Source organism: Oncorhynchus mykiss, chromosome 5 (assembly GCF_013265735.2).
Source record: "Oncorhynchus mykiss isolate Arlee chromosome 5, USDA_OmykA_1.1, whole genome shotgun sequence".
Taxonomy (NCBI): domain Eukaryota; kingdom Metazoa; phylum Chordata; class Actinopteri; order Salmoniformes; family Salmonidae; genus Oncorhynchus; species Oncorhynchus mykiss.
Window position 1 is genome coordinate 45,684,082 of NC_048569.1, and position 25,473 is coordinate 45,709,554.

General features: G+C 43.5%; 1 protein-coding gene across 1 annotated transcript; it reads left to right on the forward strand.

Moving 5' to 3' along the window:
* Positions 1-579: 579 nt before the first annotated feature.
* Positions 580-14,881, forward strand: LOC110523940 (procollagen galactosyltransferase 2). Its single transcript, XM_036977674.1, has 12 exons — positions 580-993; positions 1,633-1,743; positions 4,029-4,146; positions 4,412-4,546; positions 4,673-4,877; positions 5,059-5,178; positions 5,316-5,392; positions 5,561-5,667; positions 5,829-5,961; positions 9,869-9,996; positions 10,287-10,493; positions 12,976-14,881. Exons 1-12 carry the CDS (start codon positions 791-793, stop codon positions 13,205-13,207), a joined length of 1,776 nt encoding a protein of 591 aa, XP_036833569.1. The 5' UTR covers positions 580-790; the 3' UTR covers positions 13,208-14,881.
* The last annotated feature ends 10,592 nt before the right edge of the window (positions 14,882-25,473 follow it).

Consider the following 25,473-nt stretch of genomic DNA (forward strand, 5'->3'; position numbering starts at 1 on the left):
TTGGTTAAATAAGGTTTTGCATGCCAAATAAGAGTAGGCAAAGTTATCGTGTCAGGCGAAATGTGTAGCTATCAAACGTTTTACCATTGCAACATTTGATGTAGGCTACAATGACATTCACCATGGGAGTGCTTAGAGTTCACAGGTGGCGATGCCTCATCGCGATTGTTACAAATAGTGGGGAATAACCAATGTTATTGAGTGTCATCACTATCTTTCCTTTGCCTTACCTCAAACCGTTACGATTACCAGCTGAGAAACTTTTATGAGTTGATTTTACTCCTGATTCCGAGTTTGTCTGAGCAGTGTCTTAACATCACCCTAAAACCTACTCTGAGCTGGGAGTTGTTGTTGTCTGAAAACAGGTTAACAGGACCTTTTATCTAGCCTAGTTCACCCATATTTTATTTTTGCAACAAAAAAAAAGTAGTGTGTATTTCCAGTAGTTTGCTAACGTTACACTTGTACATAGAAACAAAAATATGAACTACTAAAAACCCTACTTAGATGAGAATTAAATGCAACTACCACTATGCCACTAGTTAAATTACTAGCTAGTTGCACTACGTGTGTAGTTCCTCGCCAACATTTCTGACAGATTTTGGTGCGGAAGCTGTAGAAGATGTAATTTAAAACCTTTCGCCGACACACGTCGGATTTGGGCACGGAAAGAGCCTCATCTGCTGCATTTTAAGGGGAGGGTTAAACATTTAGGAGAAAGACATTTTTTAAAACTTAGTGCTGACGCGGACTGGGAGCTGGAGCAGCCGACTGGGCTGTGAACTCCACCATGTTTCTTTGGGTTTTAGTTTTAGTGGCCTTCGTTTCTAGAACAGAATGTTATTTTTCGGAGGAAAAATATCAAGAAGAATCGAAAATTCAGCCGCCAACGATTATTATTGCGATCATTGCTCGGAACGCGGCGCACTCTTTGCCATACTACCTCGGGGCGTTGGAGAGGCAGAACTATCCCAAAAACCGCATCTCTGTATGGTAAGTGGCAGCCATCCCGCCAGCGCTGTTTCCCTGGACGCTATTTGTTCGAATGTATCAAACTCGCCGGCGATCAAAGGTCAATCGCATTTAGTTTAGATAAAAAAAATACCACCCCTCTTCTCCCCAGTCCCCACAATCCCTTTAGAACCCTCGATCGTTACCCGACTTATACAATAATGAGTGCTTCTGCTGCTGTAGGCTACTCCAACTTTGTTTTCCAAGTTAGTCTCTAATGCAGAGTTTATGAAAGTTAAATTGTAGGCTAGGCCGACTGTTACACTGCATTACGCAATTATATGATTTATAACAGCCTATACTTTACACTACTGTCTGCATGTTACTGTATGCTTTGCACAGATGACATTTCCATGTGATTCCACTGTAGCCCTAAAGGGATTTCCTCTTGTGCATATTATGTTTTTCATACGGAAATCTTTCTGCATATTCATGATCAACTCCTCATTAGGGCAAACGATGTGCGTGGCTTTTCTCGATTGCATGTGTAATGTTACCACATCGGTTTATCCGATTTGCAGTGTCTTTGATTCCTAGTTGTGTGGTGCTTGTATGCAAACCAAGTGGTCACGGTATACACTGTATAAGTGCCAGACAGTGTCTTTATTCCCATGTCTGCAGGGCAGCAACAGATCACAACGCTGACAACACTACAGCTGTTCTGAAAGAATGGCTGACCGTCATGCAGAAGTTCTATCACTATGTGGAGTGGAGGCCCATGGAGCATCCTACGTAAGTTCTGTTTCTGTTCAGCATTATCTTGTATTTTCCCCGAAAGTCTGTGAGATTGGAGACCTATAGAGCGTCCATCTTTCATGAGTTCTGTTCAGCATTATCATGAGTTCAACATTGTCACCCAAAAAGTGCATGTTGTTGATAGTTGTGCACCTCCCAGAACCTAAGGCCAAGGGCTTAAAAACATCTGGTCAACATCAGCCCCTGCTTTGTTGTAAAGCCTTACTAGCACACACAGAGTAATATTTAAAACATGCTGTTTAAGGAATGTAACTTTAAAAAAGGATGAAGAGAAAAGAGAGCTTCAAAAACAATGTTAGGTGGTTACAGAGTATACTGATACACAGTGCTACCTGACCTCAGTGGACTTCTAATTGTATCTCTCTAAGTACACTATACACACACACACACACACACACAACAGTATGTGGACACCCCTTCAAATTAGTAGATTTGGCCATTTCAGCCACACCGGTTGCTGACAGGTGTATAACCTCGAGCACACAGCCATGCAATCTCCATAGACAAGCATTGGCAGTAGAATAGCCTTACTGAAGAGCTCGGTGACTTTAAGGTGGCACCGTCATAGATTGCCACCTTTCCAACAAGTCAGTTCGTCAAATTTCTGCCCTGCTAGAGCTGCCCGGGTCAACTGTAAGTGCTTATTGGGAAGTGGAAATGTCTAGGAACAACGGCTCAGCCGCAAAGTGATAGGACACACAAGCTCACAGAACGGACCGACAGGTGCTGAAGCATGTAGTGTGTAAAAATTATTTCCTCGGTTGTAACATTCACTACCGAGTTCCAAACTGCCTCTGGAAGCAATGTCAGCACAAGAACGGTTCGTCGGGTTGGGTTTTCATTGCCAAGCAGCCACACACAAGCCTAAGATCACAATGCGCAAGGCCTCCCGAGTGGCGCTGCGGTCTAAGTCACTGCATCGCTTGAGGCGTCACTACAGACCCGGGTTCAATCCCAGGCTGTGTCACAACCGGCCGTGACCGGGAGTCCCATAGGGCGGCGCACAATTGGTCCAGCGTCGTCTGGGTTAGGGGAGGGTTTTGCCGGGGATGGTGGCTTTATTTGGCTCATTGCGCTCTAGCGACTCCTCGTGGCATGCCGGCCGCTTGCAGGCTGACTGCGATCGTCAGTTGAACAGCATTTCCTCCGACACATTGGTGCAGCTGGCTTCCGGGTTAAGCGGGCGGGTGTTAAGGAGCTCAGTTTGGTGGGTCATGTTTCGGAGGATGCAAGACTCCGAATTGCAGCGATGAGACAAGATCGTAATTGAAATTGGGAGAAAAAGGGGGTAAAAAAAACATTACAATGCACAATGCCAAGTGTTGGCTGAAGTGGTGTAAAGCTCACCGCCTTGGACTCTGGAGCAGTGGAAACACATTCTCTGGAGTGATGAATCACGCTTCACCATCTGGCAGTCCGACGGAAGAATCTGGGTTTAGCGGATGTCAGGAGTATGCTACCTGGTTCAATGCATTATGCCAACTGTAATGTTTGGTGGAGGAATAGTGGGCTGGTGTTGTTTTTCATGGTTCGATCTAGGCCCCTTAGTTCCAGTGAAGGGGAACCTTTACGCTATGGCATACAATGATATTCTAGACGATTCTGTGCTGCCAACTTTGTGGCAACAGTTGGATGAAGGCCCTTCAATGGTCATACAGAAATGGTTTGTCGAAATCAGTGTGGAAGAACTTGACTGGCCTGCACAGAGCCCTGACCTCAACCCCATCAAACACCTTTGGGAGGAATTGGAACACCGACTGCGAGCCAGGCCTAACAGCCCAACATCAGTGCCCGGCATCACTAATACGCTTGTGGCTGAATGGAAGCACGTTTCCGCAGTTTTTTCCCCCCAACATCTAGTGGAAAGCCTTCCCAGAAGAGTGGAGGCTGTTATAGCCGCAAAGAGGGGAACCAACTCCATACTAATGCCCATTATTTTGGAATGAGATGTTCGACGAGCACATACTTTTGGTCATGTAGTTGGTACCTCAAAGCCATGCAGGCGGGGGTAGTGGGTGCCCCCCCCACCCTAATTTTTACTCTGCTGCTACTCTGTTTATTATCTATGAATTGTCACTTTACTTCTACCTACATGTACATATTACCTCAATTACCTCGACCAACCTGTGCACCTGCAAATTGACTCATTGGCTTGTAAGTAAGCATTTCAATGTAAAGTTGTATTCGGTGCAAATTTGTTTTGATACTGTAGCACGTGTGCGCATGTGATTGATTGTGTGTGTCTTGTTTGGCCTGTGCAGGTCCTACCCAGGAGAGATGGGGCCTAAATACTGGAGCAACGGCAGATATGAATACCTGATGAAACTCAAACAGGCTGCTCTCAACTTCGCCAAGCAACGCTGGGCTGACTACATACTGGTACAGTCCCAAATGTCTACTCTGTCCACTGACTAGAAGTTCTAGGTTTATCGCATTAGCTTATCCACTGCCTAGAAGTTGAAATCAAGGGTTGTTGGGATAAATTCTATTTCAATTCGGGAAGTAAACTAAAATTGCAAATCTCCTCCATTGGTTTTCAATAACCCTGGCTCTCTTTTGAGATCATCTCGGACTCTTTACTCAAACCTGAATACTCACAAAAAACACACTCTCTCTCTCATACTTCTCTCTCATACTCCTTCAGTATGCAGACACAGACAACATCTTGACCAACCCAGAGACCCTCAACCTCCTGATAGCAGAGAACAAGTCTGTGGTCGCCCCCATGTTGGACTCCCAGGGAGCTTACTCTAACTACTGGTGCGGCATCACTCCACAGGTACGAGTGCGTGTGCGCACTTGGGTATGTGTCTGGTTACACATGCCCGTGTGAAAATTACACGTGTATAACATTGCACACTGGGTTTTGTTTGAATGACAGATTGATCTGTGTGTCTGTACTCAGGGTTACTACCGGCGTACGGCTGAGTATTTCCCCACCAGACACCGCCATCGGCTGGGCTGCTACCCGGTGCCCATGGTCCACTCTACCTTCCTGCTGGACATGAGGAAGACGGGTATGAAGAAGCTGGCCTTCCACCCCCCTCACCAGGACTACTCCTGGCCCTTTGATGACATCATCGTCTTCGCCTTCTCCTGTCGCGTCTCAGGTAGGGGCCTACAGTGCAGAATGTACAGTAAAGCACGCACACCTTCTCTCGCTCGAGTAACATATAATCGCAAACGTCGGCGAGTTCAAAGTAAGAGGCCAGATGGTTCCATTCACGTGTTGCTGGTACTCCCATGTTGACGTTAGCTGTTTTGATGACCGAGTTGACTGTGCGATTCCAGAGGTGCAGATGTACCTGTGCAACAAGGTGAGGTATGGATACCTGAACGTCCCAGCCAAGCCTCACCACACCATAGAGGACGACAGCATCAACTTCAGCCACCTCATCCTAGACGCCATGAGTAAGAAACTTTATTTCATATTCTACAGTGATTTGAGTTTAGGTGCTATATGCTGTATGTTTATTATGGTCTATAACTAACAGTGAGAGATCTGTAATACCTTTATGGTATTAACAACAACTCTGTTCTCCTTCCAGTTGACGGACCCTCCATGGCCCCCTCCAAATATGTCAGCCTCTTCCCCAAACGGAGAGACCTCATGGGCTTTGATGAGGTGACAGAGCCCAGGGGCGCCCAAACCTCTCAAGGACTAGAATAGAGCAAATAAGTAGAACTGGTTTGGGGGGAAACTGCTGTAGACGAATGGTGTTCTACTCGCTCACTCAATCTATGGATCATTGTGTCTTAGTTGACCTCTGACCCCGACTCTCCATTAATGTAGGTGTACCTGATCAACCTGCGTCGGCGTCAGGACCGTAGGGACAGGATGCTGTACTCTCTCAACGAGCTGGAGATCGACGTCAAAGTGGTGGACGCCATAGACGGAGGGTGAGAAATTAGCCTGATAATCCAGGCTGAATCATTCTAAACAGAGCTGAATTCAGTCTGATTTCCAGGATGGGCGAGGACGCAAAGCTTGGCAGAGCTATAGCACTGAGGGACATGTACTTACAAGAGAAAGACGGACACTGTATGCGTGTGTCTTACAGAGCGCTGAACAGCAGTGATATAAAGATCCTTGGAGTGGACATACTACCTGGTTACTATGACCCGTTCTCTCGCCGTACCCTGACCAAAGGAGAGGTGGGATGCTTCCTCAGCCACTATTACATCTGGAAGGAGGTGAGGATCAGACACAAATATACATCCACAACAAGAAACCAAGAATTGTTGCTCAAACAGAACAGGGAACTAACAAACAGTCACTAACAACAACCAAAACAAAACAGGTGGGATTCAAGGAGGGCTTCTCAAAGACACTCATGGGGGTGTCCACTGAATGTTGACTAGCAACAAGAATGACAATTTATGACTAAATGACAATGTACTAAATGTAACTGAAAGTGAGGCCTAAAAGACACCCACCATGTGTGCCCACAAAATTCGCCCCAGACCAGGCAAACCGAAATAAAAACCCACTCCAACTTATAATATGGAGTTAAGTGACGCAAACTAAACGAAGACAGAAAGGCTTTGTTTATCAACTTAAAGCCGCAAAGTTATATATCAAAAAAAAGGTGCCGCTCTTCCAACATCTCTCATGCCAACTGGAGCAGCCGCTCTTAAATATCACCTGGCTAACGAGATGACAAGCCAGCACAGGTGTAACACATACTGACTGACAAGGTGACACCAATCAGTGTTAATGTCCAACCTCGAAATATAAATGGACACGACAAAGCCTGTAATACCTTCCCACATATTTCTGTTGGATGAGTTTGCTCACAACCAACAGAAAATATTACATTTCACAAAATGGTTAACTTAAATGCGTTGCTACCTAAATGTTAATTGTTGGTCTCTCATACAAGACACAACAGCCACTTATTTATATACATATACACACTACCGTTCAAAAGTTTGGGGTCACTTAGAAATGTCCTTGTTTTTGAAAGAAAAGCACATTTTTTGTCCATTAAAATAACATGAAATTGATCAGAAATACAGTGTAGACATTGTTAATGTTGTAAATGACTATTTTAGCTGGAAATGGCAGATTTTTTTAATGGAATATCTACATAGGTATACAGAGGCCCATTATCAGCAACCATCACACCTGTGTTCCAATGGCACATTGTGTTAGCTAATCCAAGTTTATAATTTTAAAAGGCTAATTGATCATTAGAAAACCCTTTTGCAATTATGTTAGCACAGCTGGAACATTTTTGTTCTGATTTTAAAGAAGCAATAGAACTGGCCTTCTTTAGACAAGTTGAGTATCTGGATCATCAGCATTTGTGGGTTTGATTACATGCTCAAAATGGCCAGAAACAAAGAACTTTCTTCTGAAACTCATCAGTCTATTCTTGTTCTGAGAAATGAAGGCTATTCCATGTGAGAAATTGCCAAGAAACTGAAGATCTCGTACAACGCTGTGTACTACACCCTTCACAGAACAGCGCAAACTGGCTCTAACCAGAATAAAAAGAGGTGTGAGAGGCCCCGGTGCACAACTGAGCAAGTGGACAAGTACATTAGAGTGTCTAGTTTGAGAAACAGATGCCTCACAAGTCCTCAACTGGTAGCTTCATTAAATAGTACCCACAAAACGCACTACGAACACTCTAGGGTACTTTTCTGATAACCCATCAGGTTCCTCTTCTTTGGGTTCCTTACAAACGACAAGATTAAGCACAAATTTCCCTCAAGCCAAATCGTTGCCCAAAATGAACGAGACCTACTTCACCGGTAGGCTAGATCTCACTTGAGTTCCACATTATACAAAGGAACTTCCATGCACCCCATCTCCACACCTTAAACTAACAAGTTGCTGAAGTTTCAGACAAAGGCGAAACACCCTCCAATATTAAGGATTGGGCTGCCCCAGTGTCTCGCGGTATCCTCACATGCTGCTTAACAGCATCGCCACTCTGCAGAGACACGAACCCGTCTGAAACAATGGGTTCATACACATCTGAGATATCCCAACCAGATATTCACGGGTGTGCTCTCACAAGCAGAAGCTGCTTTCCCCCTCTCTCATCTTTCTGTTTAACTTAGGACACTGAGAGACCACGTGTCCTTTCTCACGGCAGTAATGACAAACTGCCGCATATGAAGAATCCGTTTTCTGCTGATCCTTGTCTTTGGTCACTAGGGGAAAAAGATTGAAACCTCACAGTATGAGGTGACGTCTCTGGATTGCTTTTGGGTTGGGGTAACTGCCGGGTGCTTTGTTTGTCAAAGACTCCAGCCACCCTAGTCATAGACTGTTCTCTCTGCTACTGCACGGCAAGAGGTACCAGAGCACCAAGTCTAAGTGGCTTCTAAACAGCTTCTACCCCCAAGCCATAAGGCTACTGAACATCTAATCAAATGGCTACCAGGACTATTTGCATTGCAAATAGTCTTTTATTCTGCCGCTACTCTCTGTTATTATCTGTGCATAAGTCACTTTAATAACTCTACCTACATGTATATATTACCCCGATTAACCAGTGTTCCCGCACATTGACTCTGTACCGGTACCCCCTGTGTATAGACTGTATAGGCTATTGTTATTTTACTGCTGCTCTTAATTTTTTGTTATTTTTGTAGGTATTTTTCTTAGCTGCATTGTTGGTTAAGGGCTTGTAAGAAAGCATTTCACTGTAAGCTCTACACCTATTGTATTCGGCGCCTGTGACAAATACGATTTGATTTTGAAGGTAGTTTTATGTGTCAACACTGCAGTTTTCTCAGGAGTGAGGTCCTTGTGCTCATAAATGTAGGTAGCAACCCTTTCGGGAAAAGGCAATTTCTTGAACTGTTTGAGTAGTAGGAGTGTCTTTTAAATCCTTGACCTCTTGAGAACCACACCACTGGTCAAAAAGACATGCTTGTTGCCTTGCGAAATTCAACACGGCTTTGTGATTCTGTCTTTTTTGTTATTTACGGAACTGTCGTCTCTATGCCTCTAGGAACAACTTGTAAGCCCGGAGGATAGAAGCTTGTAATCTGAACTCTGGTCAAGAGAGGAAGCGGCGTACACTTTTTTTTTCTCCAGCATTTCCCACAAGAACACTTTGGGAGGAGCAGTGACCAAATATCTCAAGCCATTTTAGGGACGTGTCAAGTCCTCTCAAATAGAGGAAAATATACGTCCACCTCCTTTTCGTTGGAAGGCGGTACAAGCCGCCTGTTCTGACCCAAATCAAACTCTGACGGTACAGGATGGGCCTGTCTTGATTCTGAGTACTTCCATCTCTTTTTGTCGAATCGCATGTTCACGTTCTTGCTCTAGTCTGGGTGCGCGTTCTCTCTTCCTTTCCTTGTGCTAAAGTTCCAATTTCTGTTGCTCCCGTTTTGCCTTGAGTTCCACCTCTCTCAGTTGCACGTCTACAGGGTGTCCTCTACCACCCGTAGAAACCCTTTTCATCATCCTCCCTCTCCAGGATTTCCTCCTCCACCAAAGCTGTAATGATTTAACTCTGACTACTAGCTTTTTGAATCTGCATGTGCCACTTTGATGTCATTATTCTTTGTTTGCATTGATGAGCAGATTCGCCTTCGGAAATGTATCTACCAACTCCCAAGTAAGGTTTTCCACAAATTCTTCCAACTTAAATTCCATGGCGTTAAATTTTAAAATGTTTTATTAACCTGTGTGTTTATGCAACTTTCTAACTGATCTCACCAATCCTATAACCCCTCTGAGTGGTTGTCAATGACACAAACTCTAACAAAAATATGTATTTTGAACATTAAAATATCTGGCTACAGTAGAGCTTCAGAATAGGTGATTAGAGCGACTGCTATACTCATGGGAAACAAGATCCCGGAGGAACACACACACACACACACACACAACAGACCTGGGGGTTATGTTAGCAGCAGCTTAATTGACTTGTTCAGTGAAGCAGAAATGCTTCTCTGGTCTGTCATTAGAGCTTTTCTTAACTATTAGTTATCACCCATTCTCATCCATCTCTGTCCCTCTCTGCTCTCATCTCCCCCTACTGTCTTTCCCTTGCTCCCCCTTTCTTTCTCCCCCTCTCTTCTCACCCTTCCATCTCTTCACCCCTCCATCTCCCCCCTCCCTCCCTCTCAGATGGTAGACCAGCAGATGGATAAGGCTCTGATCTTCGAGGACGACGTGCGTTTCCAGGCCAACTTCAAGCGACGCGTGCTCCGTCTGATGGAGGAGGTGGAGATGGTGGAACTGGACTGGGACATCATGTGAGTCAGTGTCACAGTCACTCAGGCGACAGCCGCCCACCCGCGTTGTCATGGAGACGGAGAGGAAAGGGCCGAGCTGCCCTGGAGTCATTTCGTACGATGAGCTAAACTCGGTTGAGAGGGGGGGGCGTTAATTGTTACATCTAATGTAATAATTGCATATTAAGTCGATTGTTTATTTTATTATTACGCAAGTGGAATAAAGAATAGTCCCGTTCCACAGCAGTTACTACACTAGCAATACGTCATCCTCTGCCTGACCTGCCTCTCTCTCCGTCCTCTGTCCGTAGTTACCTGGGCCGTAAGCAGGTGACGCCGGGTGACGAGGAGGAGGTGGTGGAGAACGTGAGGAACCTGGTGGTAGCAGACTATTCCTACTGGACCCTGTCCTACGCCATCTCTCTCCAGGGGGCCCAGAAGCTGCTCAACGCCGAACCCCTCTCCAAGATGCTGCCCGTCGACGAGTTCCTGCCCATCATGTACGATAAACACATCAAGTAAGTATTAATTTGACATTTCTTTATTTCTTCATTTCTTTAGCCGTTCGCAAGTCCTCCTTCAGTCAATGAGACCAAAAAACACCAAGTAAGTGGAACTGAAACCTGAAGAATTGTGTTAAGTACACCCAAAATAATCGCCCGACTTTAGCTCAAAGGGATAACAGTCTTGTGGATTGCGGAAGACCTGGGTTCAAAGACCTGGGTGAATTCTGAATATCTATCCAAGGATTGTTCAATAAGGTTGTGTTTTTAGGGAGTGATATTGATTTCTTGTACAATACATTTCATTTTCTTCCATATTGCCACAATTTATTCAACTTCATGACCTCTTTTTATCCCCAATTTCGTGATATCCTATGCGATCTTGTCTCGTCGCTGCAACTACCCAAATTTGCTGGATAGAGGCGCTTCGTTTAACACCATTCCGCTTAACCTGGAAGCCAGCCGCACCAATGTGTCGGAGGAAACACAATTCAACTGACGACCGCAGTCACCCCGCAAGCGCCCGTTCCGCCACAAGGAGTCGCTAGAGTGCGATGAGCCAAGTAAGTAGTGACGCCTCAAGCACTGCGATGCAGCGACTTAGACCGCTGCGCCACTCAGGAGGCGTTATAAATGCTGTTAATGTGCCACAATTTATTACATTTCATGACTCCTTTCTATGCGCACCAAAAGTACGATGTGCTTTACTGATTTTTCCCTGTGAATGCCTAACACTGTAAGATCATATTTTATAAGTTAGCTAGTCATGTTAGGAAATAGAACGAGCTTTCAAAGGATGCCCACCTGACCCAGATTGCGATTTATAATGGGCCGTTTTTGGATTGCGTAAACAACAACAGCAAGTGTGCTTTCTCTAGTTCCTCAATAGTTAAAATACTCTTCTTTCAATCATTAAAGCTCGCTGAAATTACGTAGGAACTGTGCACACTTTGGAGAGGTGTGTGTGTGTGTGGCCACTTGGAGACGCCAGTTAGTCCTCTCACTCAAACCCTTGTAATTTCTTTGTTTTATGTTGCGCCTACCCCACCTTTTCCGGGAATATTCTTATCATGTCACTGAATGTATGCGGTGAAAAGTACAGTCAAGCCCAATAGTGTAATGTTTGGCTTCAGTCTTGTCAGGTCAACTGTTTTGTCCTCAGCTTTGGTTTAGTTTTCCAATAATCTCCAAACGGTTCCTTTTCAATTGCTGCCATGCTTATGCATATGATTTTCACACTTCTTCTGAAGAAACATTTCAGTTTAGCCCTCTCCATATAGGCCAATTCACACATGTAGCGCATTCTCATTTAAGTTCAATGTCTCCAGGCTTTCTGCAGACTGACTTGGCTTGTCGTAACATTCCAGTTTCTTGTGGTCAACGCTCTCTCTCTCTTTCTCTCTCTCTCTCTCTCTCTCTCTCTGGCTCTCTGGCTTTCTGGCTCTCTCTCTCTCTGGCTCTCTGGCTTTCTGGCTCTCTCTCTCTCTGTCTCTCTCTCTCTCTCTCTCTCTCTCTCTCTCTCTCTCTCTGGCTCTCTGGCTTTCTGGCTCTCTCTCTCTCTCTCTCTGTCTCTCTGGCTTTCTGGCTCTCTCTCTGGCTCTCTCTCTCTCTCTGGCTCTCTCTCTCTGGCTCTCTCTCTCTCTCTGGCTCTCTCTCTGGCTCTCTCTCTGGCTCTCTCTCTGGCTCTCTCTCTCTCTCTCTGTCTCTCTCTCTCTCTCTCTCTCTCTGGCTCTCTCTCTCTCTCTCTCTCTCTCTCTCTGTCTCTCTCTCTCTGGCTCTCTGGCTGCTAGACCAAGTTAATAAAGCCAAGAGACTTTGTTCTGAGCCTTGGGAGAAGGCTGTTGGAATGCTTCGGTGTCCTTTTAAGAATGCCTTAGTGTTCCATCATGCGTGGAAACCTGGCCAGCTGCCATAAATCCCTATTCCCTGCTCCACCTTTCCCCTCTTCCCATTCTCCTTTTTCCCCTCAGTGGTTCTTCTGATTTGATAAGCTTGACTTGTCCTGAAAATAATTAACTAGAACCACATGGATTTGAATCTGGGCATTCTGACACACTGACTCATTTCTTCCAAAGAAAGTTGTCATTCCTACAGAAGCCTGATATATCCCCGGTACTTGTGTTATAATAACCTTGTTTCCACAAAATGTTGAGCGTGTTCTCACATGCTTGTATTAATCTCTCGGAATGTTCTTTTGTCATTTTTAGAGGTCACATTCAAAACTCTTATCCTGATTAAGATTATAGTTTTGTTTAGAGTAGCAGTGAATTGTGGCCGACGATAGGCTTCTATACTAAACAAAGTATGCCCCATGATCTTGTAATCTGGACAGTACTCTCAACCACGTAACTGCTAGTTTTCTAGTGGGATTTTACATTTCTCTACGTGTCATCATTGTCTATAGCCTGTGACCGCTGGTAACTCTCTCAATTAGAGGTTTTAATATGTTAATATTGCCATCTGACCTGATATCTAATCTCACTCTTCTGTTCCACAGTGAGGACTACAAGTCTCACTTCCCTAACCGTAACCTGCAGGCGTTCTCTACACGCCCCCTACTGGTGCAACCAGCCCACTACGCTGGGGACCCCGAGTGGGTGAGCGACACGGAGACCTCCACGCTGTGGGACGACGACAACGTGCGAACAGACTGGAGGGGTTCCCACAAAACCCTGAAGGGGGCACCTCAATCCGACATGCTGCAGGCAACGTATAAGGATGAGCTCTAGTTCAACCATATTAGTGCCTGATTCACACTGTCGGGCCAACTCAAACCGCACTGGGCTGACTTGGGATGTTGTCTTTTCACGCTGTTCTTTTCCAGCACGGTTCCAGAAACTAATGTAGCCAGCACAGATTGGATTGGTTTGGCTCCGTAGTGTGAAAAGTGTAATGGGTTCCTGGTTGTAAGTGCCACTGCTGACAGAGAGGAAGATCTCTGCTATTCACAAGTGCCTTCATTTCTGACTGTATATTTCTATTTCGCCATTTTGTACTGGGTCTGTCTGTCCGTAGTCACTGGGAATGACTGGATATGCATGCGGTGGTGACGCCGGCTGAGGCTCCAGAGACTTGGTCTGCTCACATCAAGTGACCCCAGATCTGTTTTCAAAGTGTTTGTGTGTGGCTTTGTCTGTGTACGGATGCTGACGTTTAAAAAAAAAAATTTGACTCATGAACATTGTCCTTGGCTGTCCATCTGTGCATCCACTGAACATTCCAGGGTCTGGACTCACCTCTCTGTACACTTAGTCCCCGGGGGTCGGCCGACAGAAATGACCGGAGGGGGAACCCATTGTCTTTTATATCACATTTCACTCTTATTCAGTGTATTGTGAGAACAGTCTTAAAAGGTTTTTCTTTACTTTAGCAAAGTAACTATACTATACAAGTATACAACATACAAGTTGAACTGCGAGCCCTCGCACAAGGTAAGGATCCTGTAGCTAGCAGTGTGACTGATCTACGACAGGAGCAGTGTCTCTCTCTCTCTCTCTATGCCTGACCTCGTGGTAGAGTCTCTCACTAGAGCAGACCGAAGTCAACAGACCAGAGAGAAGCCGGCCAACTTAGGTGTTGTTAATGGTGCCAATTGCTACAGCGATCGTGTTAGTCTGACTGAGCTCATTGGTGTCGGTTTGTGTTGGTGTTTTATAAATGCATACAAGTTCCATTATTTGTACAATTCTTATATACAGTTTTCCTAATTTATTTTTTAGCATTATATTGTGATTTTTGAATGCACAACATTAAACCCAGGTGCAATGTCTTAAGGGTAGTGAAATTCCCTTTTTTTGTTAAAGAAATGCATGTACACTCAGTGTACAAAACATTAGGAACACTTAGTATTGAGTTGCACCCCCTTTTGCCCTCAGAACAGACTCAATTTGTGCGGGCATGGACTCCACAAGATGCCGAAAGCGTTCCACAGGGATGCTGGCCCATGTTGACTCCAATACTTCCCACAGTTGTGTCAAGTGGGGTGGACCATTGTTGATACACACCGGCAACTGTTGGGCGTAAAACCCCCCCCAGCAGGGTTGCAGTTCTTGACAGATTCAAACCGGTACACCTGGCACCTACTACCATACCCTGTTCAAAGGCACTTAAGTCTTTTGTCTTGCCCAATTGTCTCAAAACTTAAAAAATCTTTCTTTAACCTGTCTCTTCTCCCCTTCATCTACAATGATTGAAGTGGACTTAACAAGTGACATCAATAAGGGATCATAGCTTTCACCTGGTCAGTCTGTCATAGAAAATGTTTTGTTCACTCAGTGTTTATGTCAAGCAAAAGTAGCACATTTGGCAGGAGCCTTGCCTGTGCCAAAAGTGTTAAAAATGGATGTGACAATTATGTAACTTAATTGTTTATACATTAATAAAAATCTACACCATTTTGTTTATTATGCGTTGATAGAAATGTACCCTTTAATTTTGAAGATACATTATGTGCTGACATGAAAGCACCACAAGAGGGCATACCCCTTTAACCAATCAACATGTAGGCCATTTAAAAAAAAGAAGTTTAAAATATTGATTTAATCTGTTACTTATTAAAACTTTGCTGTGCAGTGATGGTATTCTGTAAACCTTGACTGGAATTTTGAAAAGGGAAATTCTCTTTTTCCCTTTGTAGGAAGTGTCATTTTTAGGGAAGTGTAGTAACTCTGAAATAAGAGTCTTCTACTCCCACCCAACTTGGGCAGGAGCTGGAAAATAAATAAATAAATATATATATTAAATGTCCACTCACTGTTTGCTGTTTCCACAAGAGCTAGCTCTCTCTCTCTCTCTCTCTCAAACACTAACCACGCTGTGGAACAAGTTTGTCTATCCATCCATGTCACAATATTACCCCCCTCCCCCCTCTAGATAACAAGACTTGCCTAAGCTGAGCAGAGATGGTTCTGAAATAGGCGGGTACATTCCTGGGACTCCCCACACGCATGCATGGTAACCTATATGCCAGGGTTCACTGAACTGCACACATGCATAGTAACCTTTTAGTTAGGGACATTCTGTCAACTGCATACGATTCTGTGAACTCGATGACCTAATTTCTCCAGTGCCGATAGTTGGCAGAAGGTCCCGGAATAACATCTTCAAACGTTCTATAATTGAATAGAAAATAACTGTTCTTCAGGAGGAACTTGAGTGTTCACCGGGGGGGGGGGGGGGGGGGGGGGGGGGGGCAATACCTACCAGTTTAGGTGTGCGTGGGACGTGGCACAGTTTCCCACAACCTCCTCTCGTCATACACCCTCGCCTCTATGCTGTATCTTACTCGTGCATGTGTGTTTATTCAAGTGCGTGTGTGTGTGTGTGTGCGCGTGGCACAGTTTCTATGTTGCAGCCAGTTCAGAGCTGCGAGTTCACTGCTTTACACTGCTCTTTCATATCTGGCTAGAGGCTGTCTGGACTGGAGAGAACCCGCTTCCAGGGGTGGGGACATCACCAAGCTCTCCAATTGGTTCTGAGGGGAAGGTAGGGTTCCTTGAGGTCACAGAAATATGGGGCGGCATAAGGCAACTTTCTCCTTATATGATCACTGCAGAAAAATAATGCCTAAGCATAATGGTACTGTAGTATAGGTGATCCACATACCTTTGGAGGTTGTGATTGCAGGTGTGATCCGTACCATATATTTATATACGTTTATATAATACACCTGCATATATACAGTCAGGTCCATAATCATTGGCACCCTCGATAAAGATGCAAAATAATAGAAATACTGAGCTATATTGTATGCTCAAAAAAATTGGGAAATTACATTTTATACTAATACAATTGCTCAGAGAAAGTCATTTTGTTGACTTTCTGGGGAGGAAATGAAAAAGATAGGGGTTGAAATTATTGGTATGGGGGCACCCCTGTTGTCAATACTCTAGCACGTCCCCTTGCGAGGATGACACTGATCCTTTTTGCTAAAATGTTTTATGAGATTGGAGAACACGTTGGGAGGGATCTTAGTCCATTCCTCCATACAGAATCTTTCCAGATCCTTGATATCCTTCATCTGCTCTTATGGACTTCCCCTCTTCAATTCAAACCACAGGTTTTCAATGGGGTTCAAGTCTGGAGACTGAGATGGCCATTGTGTATTGTTAATTTTGTGGTCAATTAACCACTAATTTGTGGATTTTGATGTGTGGTCGGGGTTTTTGTCTCGCTGGAAGATTCACTTGTTGCTAAAGGTCAGCCTCCTGGCAGAGGCAACCAGGTTTTGGGCCAAAATGTCCTGGTACTTGGTAAAGTTCATGATGCAGCTGACCTTAACACGGGCCACAGGACCAGAAGAAGCAAAATAGCACCATAACATAAAAAAATGGACTACTATATTTTACTGTAGGTTTGAGGTACTCTTCTGCATATGTTTCCGTTTTTCGACACCAAACCCAACACTGGTGTGCGTGGCCAAAGATATCTATTTTCATGTCATCTGACCATAGCCAGTGCTTGACTTGGACATAAATAGGTACTGGTACTCATTTTGGCATCTGGTACTGTTTATATTTAGGTGCAGGAGTGCCAAAATACTTTTGAGCTAATATTCTACAAGAGGAACAGGAGCTCAAGCAGTAGGACATTTTGAGGTGCCGCTACTCATCTCCGGTGAGCTCCTGCCCAAGTCAAGCATTTACCATAGCACCGCCTAGAGTTTGATAAACGGCATTGGTACTTGGATTGGAACCGGTCCTATGGTCAGAGGACTTGAAAAAAATATATATATTTTTTAAACAAATAATTTCAAATTAAAAGCTGAAAGGCCTTGAGTCTATCAATATTGGCTTAACAAGTCACATAATAAGTTGCATGGACTCTTGTGCAATAATAGTGTTTAACATGATTTTTTAATGATTACAGTACCTCAATTCTGTGCCCCACACATACAATTATCTGTAAGGTCCCTCAGTCGAGCAGTGAATTTCAAACACAGATTCAACCACAAAGACCAGGGAGGTTTTCCAATGCCTCACAAAGGAGAGCACCTATTGGTAGAGGGGTAAAAAAAAAGCAGACATTGAATATCCCTATTAATTACACTTTGGCTGGTGTATCAAGAGACCCAGTCACTACAAAGATACAGGCGTCCTTCCTAATTTCTCCATGAGGCCAATGGGGACTTTAAAATGGTTACAGAGTTGAATGGCTGTGATAGGAGGAAACTGAGGATGGATCAATAGCAATGCCGTTACTCCACAATACTAACCTAATTGACAGTGTGAAAAGAAGGAAGTCTGTACAGAATAAAAATATTCCTGTTTGCAACAAGGCACTAAAGTAATAGTGCAAAATATTTGTCAAATCCATTAATATTTGGTCCTGAATACAAAGTGTAATGTTTTGGGCAAATCCATTACAACACATTACTGAGTATCACTCTCCATATTTTCAAGCATAGTGGTCGCTGCATCATGTTATGGGTATGCTTGCAATCGTTAAGAACTGAAATTGGCTTGCTGACTACAGGAATGTCCACCAGAGCTGTTGCCAGATAATTTAATGTTAATTTCTCTGCCATAAACTGCCTCCAACATCGTTTTAGAGAATTTGGCAGTCAGTCCAACCGGCCTCACAACCGCAGACCACATGTAACCACGCTAGCACAGGGCCTCCACATCCGGCTATTCAAACTGATCCACCTTCTACCATACCCTGTTTCAAAGGCACTTAAATCCTTTGTCTTGCCCATTCACCCTCTGAATGGCACACATACACAATCCATCTCTCAAAAATCTCAAGGCTTAAAAATCCTTCTTTAACCTGTCACCCAAAGTGGATTTAAAAAGTGACATCAATAAGGGATCATAGGTTTCACCTGATCAGTCTTGGTCATGGAAAGAGCAGATGCTCCTAATATATACAGTGCCTTGCGAAAGTATTCGGCCCCCTTGAACTTTGCGACCTTTTGCCACATTTCAGGCTTCAAACATAAAGATATAAAACTGTATTTTTTTGTGAAGAATCAACAACAAGTGGGACACAATCATGAAGTGGAATGACATTTATTGGATATTTCAAACTTTTTTAACAAATCAAAAACTGAAAAATTGGGTGTGGAAAATTATTCAGCCCCTTTACTTTCAGTGCAGCAAACTCTCTCCAGAAGTTCAGTGAGGATCTCTGAATGATCCAATGTTGACCAAAATGACTAATGATGATAAATACAATCCACCTGTGTGTAATCAAGTCTCCGTATAAATGCACCTGCACTGTGATAGTCTCAGAGGTCCGTTAAAAGCGCAGAGAGCATCATGAAGAACAAGGAACACACCAGGCAGGTCCGAGATACTGTTGTGAAGAAGTTTAAAGCCGGATTTGGATACAAAAAGATTTCCCAAGCTTTAAACATCCCAAGGAGCACTGTGCAAGCGATAATATTGAAATGGAAGGAGTATCAGACCACTGCAAATCTACCAAGACCTGGCCGTCCCTCTAAACTTTCAGCTCATACAAGGAGAAGACTGATCAGAGATGCAGCCAAGAGGCCCATGATCACTCTGGATGAACTGCAGAGATCTACAGCTAAGGTGGGAGACTCTGTCCATAGGACAACAATCAGTCGTATATTGCACAAATCTGGCCTTTATGGAAGAGTGGCAAGAAGAAAGACATTTCTTAAAGATATCCCTAAAAAGTGTTGTTAAAGTTTGCCACAAGCCACCTGGGAGACACACCAAACATGTGGAAGAAGGTGCTCTGGTCAGATGAAACCAAAATTGATCTTTTTGGCAACAATGCAAAATGTTATGTTTGGCGAAAAAGCAACACAGCTGAACACACCATCCCCACTGTCAAACATGGTGGTGGCAGCATCATGGTTTGGGCCTGCTTTTCTTCAGCAGGGACAGGGAAGATGGTTAAAATTGATGGGAAGATAGATGGAGCCAAATACAGGACCATTCTGGAAGAAAATCTGATGGAGTCTGCAAAAGACCTGAGACTGGGACGGAGATTTGTCTTCCAACAAGACAATGATCCAAAACATAAAGCAAAATCTACAATGGAATGGTTCAAAAATAAACATATCCAGGTGTTAGAAAGGCCAAGTCAAAGTCCAGAGCTGAATCCAATCGAGAATCTGTGGAAAGAACTGAAAACTGCTGTTCACAAATGCTCTCCATCCAACCTCACTGAGCTCGAGCTGTTTTGCAAGGAGGAATGGGAAAAAATGTCAGTCTCTCGATGTGCAAAACTGATAGAGACATACCCCAAGCGACTTACAGCTGTAATCGTAGCAAAAGGTGGCGCTCCAAAGTATTAACTTAAGGGGGCTGAATAATTTTGCACGCCCAATTTTTCAGTTTTTGATTTGTTAAAAAAGTTTGAAATATCCAATAAATGTCGTTCCACTTCATGATTGTGTCCCACTTGTTGTTGATTCTTCACAAAAAAATACAGTTTTATATCTTTATGTTTGAAGCCTGAAATGTGGCAAAAGGTCGCAAAGTTCAAGGGGGCCGAATACTTTCGCAAGGCACTGTATATATATAGCTCTAGATCATTATGGTAACTGTAGTAATGGTAAGAACTTGATGGGCCATGTTCAGTGGGTAGATGCTGTGGAACGTTGTGGATAGAAACTTCATGAATAGAGAGGACACGATCCCTTAATCTACATGTCAGCGAACATAAACTCAGCAAAAAAAGAAACGTCCCTTTTTCAGGACCCTGTCTTTCAAAGAGAATTCGTAAAAATCCCAATGACTTCACAGATCTTCATTGTAAAGGGTTTAAACACTGTTTCCCATGCTTGTTCAATGAACCATAAACAATTAATGGACATGCACCTGTGGAACGGTCGTTAAGAGACTAACAGCTTATAGACGGTAGTCAATTAAGGTCACAGTTATGACAACTTAGGACACTAAAGAGGCCTTTCTACTGACTCTGAAAAACACCAAAAGAACGATGCCCAGGGTCCCTGCTCATCTGCGAGAATGTGCCTTAGGCATGCTGCAAGGAGGCATGAGGACTGCAGATCTGGCCAGAGCAATAAATTACAATGTCCGTACTGCGAGAATCCCAAGACAGCGCTACAGGGAGACAAGACGGACAGCTGATCATCCTTACAGTGGCAGACCACGTGTAACAAAACGGTACAGGATCGTGTAAATAGGTACAGGATCGGTACATCCGAACATCACAGGTACAGGATGGCAACAACAACTACCCGAGTTACACCAGGAACGCATGAGAGATGTGAGTGCTACAGGGCGATAGTCATTTAGGCAGGTTACCTTGGCTTTCTTGTGCAGGGGGACTATGGTGGTCTACTTGAAACAAGTTGGTTGTCACACCCTGATCTGTTTCACCTGTCTTTGTGCTTGTCTCCACCCCCCTCCAGGTGTAGCCCATCATCCTCATTATCTCCAGTGTATTTATACCTGAGTTCTCTGTCTTTTGCCAGTTCGTTTTGTTTCGTCAAGCCTACCAGCGTTTTTTTCCCGTGCTCCTTGTTGTCTGTAGTTCCTGTTTTCTAGCTTTCCTGTTTGTTTTTTTACCATTCTGTCTGCCTTGTCCCTGAGCCTGCCTGTCATGCTGTACCTTGTCACACCACCCTGGATTACTGACCTCTGCCTGCCCTTGACCTGTTGTTTGCTTGCCCCCCTGTTTTTGTAATACACTTTTGTTACTTCAAAACTGTCTGCATCTGGGTCTTCTCCTGAGACTTGACATTGGTATTCCAGACCGGGTCAGGGATAGGTTGAAATGTCAGTAAAGACAGTTGGTCAGAACATGTTCTGAGGACGTGTCCTGGTATTCCATCTGGCCCCGCAGCATTATGAAGTTTAATCTGTTTAAAAGTCTTGATCATATCGGCTACGGAGAGTGAGATCACACAGTCGTCCAGAACAGCTGGTGCTCTCATGCATGGTTCAGTGTTGTTTGCCTCGAAGCAAATATAGAAGGCATTTGGCTCATCTGGTAGCCTTTGCTTATTACATTTTTTTTAGAATAGAAAATGGTGGGAAAATGTATATATGCCTTATGTAAAAAAAAATATAGACTCTTAGCTTTCATTTGATAGACTATTTGACATGCTCCTGTGAACATGTTTTGTGCTCATGCGTCCTTTCACACTGAAGAAAAATATAAACGCAACATGTAACAATTTCCAAAATTTTACTGAGTTTCAGTTCAAATAAGGAAATCAGTCAATTGAAATAAATTAATTAGGCCCTAATCTATGGATTTCAGATGACAGGGAATACAGATATGCATCCGTTGGTCACAGATATCGTTTAAAAAAATGTATGGCCGTTGATCAGAAAAGCAGTCAGTATCTGGTGTGACCTTTGCCTCATGCAGCTCGACACATCTCCTTCACATAGAGTTTATCAGACCTGTGGAATGTCGTCTCATGCCTATTCAATGGTTGTGCGAAGTTTCTGGATATTGGTTTGAACTGGAACGCGCTGTTGTACACGTCGATCCAGAGCATCCCAAACATGCTCAATGGGTGACATGTCTGGTGAGTATGCAGGCCATGGAAGAACTGGGACGTTTTTAGTATCCAGGAATTCTGTACATTACCATGCTGAAACATGAGGTGATGGTGGCACGACAATGAACCTCAGAATATCGTCACGGTATCACTGTGCATTCAAATTGCCATAGATGAAATGCAATTGTGTACGTTGTCCATAGCTTATGCCTGCCCATACCATAACCCCACCACCATGAGGCACTCTGTTCACAACGTTGACATCAGAAACCACTCACCCATACAACGCCATCTGCCATCTGTCTGCCATCTGCCCGGTACAGTTGAAACCGGGATTCATCTGTGAAGAGCACACTTCTCCAGTGTGCCAGTGGCCACTGAAGGTGAGCATTTGATAGCATCATGGTATCATGGTACACTCATTTCCAATGGAACGCTCCGTTTGCCTTTGTGTTGCCAATGTGTGCAGAGGCAGTTGCAGTGCGTTCTGTTGCTGAGGTCCTTGATGATCTTCTTGGCCTTCCTGTGACACCAGGTGCTGTAGTCAGTGTGCCTTGGTGAAACATTAGGGTGTCTGCACCACCCTCTGGAGAGCCTTGCAGTTGCGGACAGTGCAGTTGCTGTGCAGCCCGACAGGATGCTTTCAATGGTGCATCTGTAGCAGTTTGTGAAGGTTTTACACCTTGATCACACCAATAGTGTCATTGAGCAAAATGGTACGCAGTATCATCTGGATATAGGTGCAACAAAAGTTCAACATGCTACCATTTCTGTCAAGCCGTCTACGCACACAGTCTGATGCATACATTTGATTAATCCAACGTATGCGCCACACCCGAGCCATGGCCTGTTCACCCCGCCACCATTTAGAAGGCAGAGAGAGTACAGGTGCATCAAAGCTGGGACCAAGAGAATGAAAAACAGCTTCTATCTCCACACCACCAGACTGTTAAACAGTCACCACTAGCTGGCCTACACCCAATACCCTGCCCTGAACTTTAGTCACTGTTACTAGACGGCTACCACCCGGTACTCTACCCTGCACCTAGAGACTTTTGCCTTGTGTACATAGTAATTGAACACTGGTCACTTTAATAATGTTTACATACTGTTTTACCCACTTCATATGTATATATTGTATTATAGTCCAGGCCCATCCTATATAACTACTGCCGTACACACCTTTTCAATTAATTTACTGCCCATAATGTCTATACACACCATCATATAGGTTACTTTTATATTTATATTCTGGACTCTGACATTGCTTGGTCTAATTTTGGGATTTGCATGTGTTGTTTTGTATGGTCAGGTATTACTGCACTTGTTGGAACTAGAAACATAAGCATTTTGCTACACCTGCGATAACGTATGCTAAATACTGTATCTGTACTCGACCAATAACATTGCATTTGATTTATTTCTATTTGATATCCACAACTCTGGAGGGTACACACCTTGTGTAAACATCTCCCAATAATCTCCCGTATTCACAATACTGGTGTACTAAATACAATACACTATAGCCTACACCTTTAGCCTACACATTGCATTTGATTTATTTCTATTTGATATCCACAACTCTGGAGGGTACACACCTTGTGTAAACATCTCCCAATAATCTCCCGTATTCACAATACTGGTGTACTAAATACAATACACTATAGCCTACACCTTTAGCCTACACAATAGAGGTAATACAATGCACAATACACTATGGTCTACACAAAGCAGGTAATACAATGCACAATACACTATACCCTATACAATACAGGTATTACAATACACTATAGCCCACACCTTTAGCCTACACAATACAGGTAATACAATGCACTATAGCCTACACATTACAGGTAATACGATGCACAGTACACTATAGCCTACACAAAACAGGTAATACAATACACTATAGCCAATACAAAACAGGTAATACAATGCACAATACATGATAGCCTACACAAAACAGGTAACACAATAAACAATACACTATAGCCTACACAAGTACACAAGACAGGCAATACAATAGACAATACACTATAGCCTATACAATACAGGTAATACAATATTTCCATTAGTTCTATGCTTCAACTACGTCCCTAGGTCTTAGCATATTCAGCCATTTTGTTATGATTATTCAGTCATGTTATGAGAGTGGCTGATGGTTTGGTCCGGGCTCTGCATGATTTGGTCCAGGCTTTGAGAAGAGGGGGGGAGAAGAAACAGCTGTGGCCCCTGCTGGGGGCTTCTCCTGCCATGTGCAGGGTTAACCCCATCTCTCATCAACCACACACACACTGCTCTGCTCAGCAAAATTTGTTTTAATTAAAAATATTTATATATATAAATATATATATGTTTTATGGTCACATGCAGTGAAATGTGCTGTTTTACAGGGTCAGCCATATTATTACAGCGTCACTGGAGCAAATGATGGTTAAGAGCCTTGCTCAAGGGCACATCAACAGATTTTCACCTTGTAGGCCAGGTATTAAAACCAGCAACATTTCAGTTACTAGGGACCTACCTGAATTTGTCCAAAAGAAACTCGTCTTGCTCTGTTTGCTTCCGTTTGGTTCATAAACGATAAACGGTTTCTGTAATGAATACACCCCAGGAGCCACAAATTATCCTGGCTCTAACAATCAACCTTTATTTTTAGACGGTTACTTAGATGGTCAAATAAGGTGTACAAAATGTTAAGTGTATTTAAGTGACAACTACATATTTCAAGATAGGCGATAAAAGGCAAATATGAATGAAAAAGCTGGTTGAAATAATGCAAAAGTGTTTCAGCAGTTGGTGCTCTCAGCGGACAACATTGTATCTTCATCCTTACTTCTTGTCATCGAATGTTTCAGTGCTGATTACCCAATATTCTCCTCCTGAAGTTGTCTGTGATGAACTAGCCTCTACTGAGATATTAGAGAAACGAGACAGGAATCCCATTGCAATGAATGACGAGCATATAACGCTTCACCCAGCAGACTGTAGAATCGCTTTCAATCCCTTTTCAAAATCAGTCGAAAATAAAATATTTGTAATGTTGAACTTGTTGTTGACGAAATTTATGCTAATGTTGGGTTTTTGAGCTAACGCCCAATTGAGTATGGTTACATACACAAAATAATGTGATTATTGTAGATAGTCTGATTAATATGATAGTTCTATTAAAACGTTTAGATGCTTTGCAAGAACGATTTCCCTAATAATCCTGTTTACATGGTCACATCTGAAAGCAGGCTACCTGATGGCACTCTAATAAAATGCAGAAAATAAACGTTCTACTACAGCGACCATGTTATTTTTGGAAGTATATCTGATTTTGAGTTCGGACATATAAAGTTTGTATGTGAAAAGTACTTCAAAGACTCATACACGGGTTCCAAACTCACTCCACTCATGCTAGAGGCTCACCGAGCTGCAAATATATGATAGAACGCTCCAATAGGATCTCGCTAGCTCGTGCTTGGCTCTGCCAACTTCCTCTTTCTTCCGGTCACTATGATTAATTTGCTCCCATTGGAAACGACAGGCAGTGGTCTA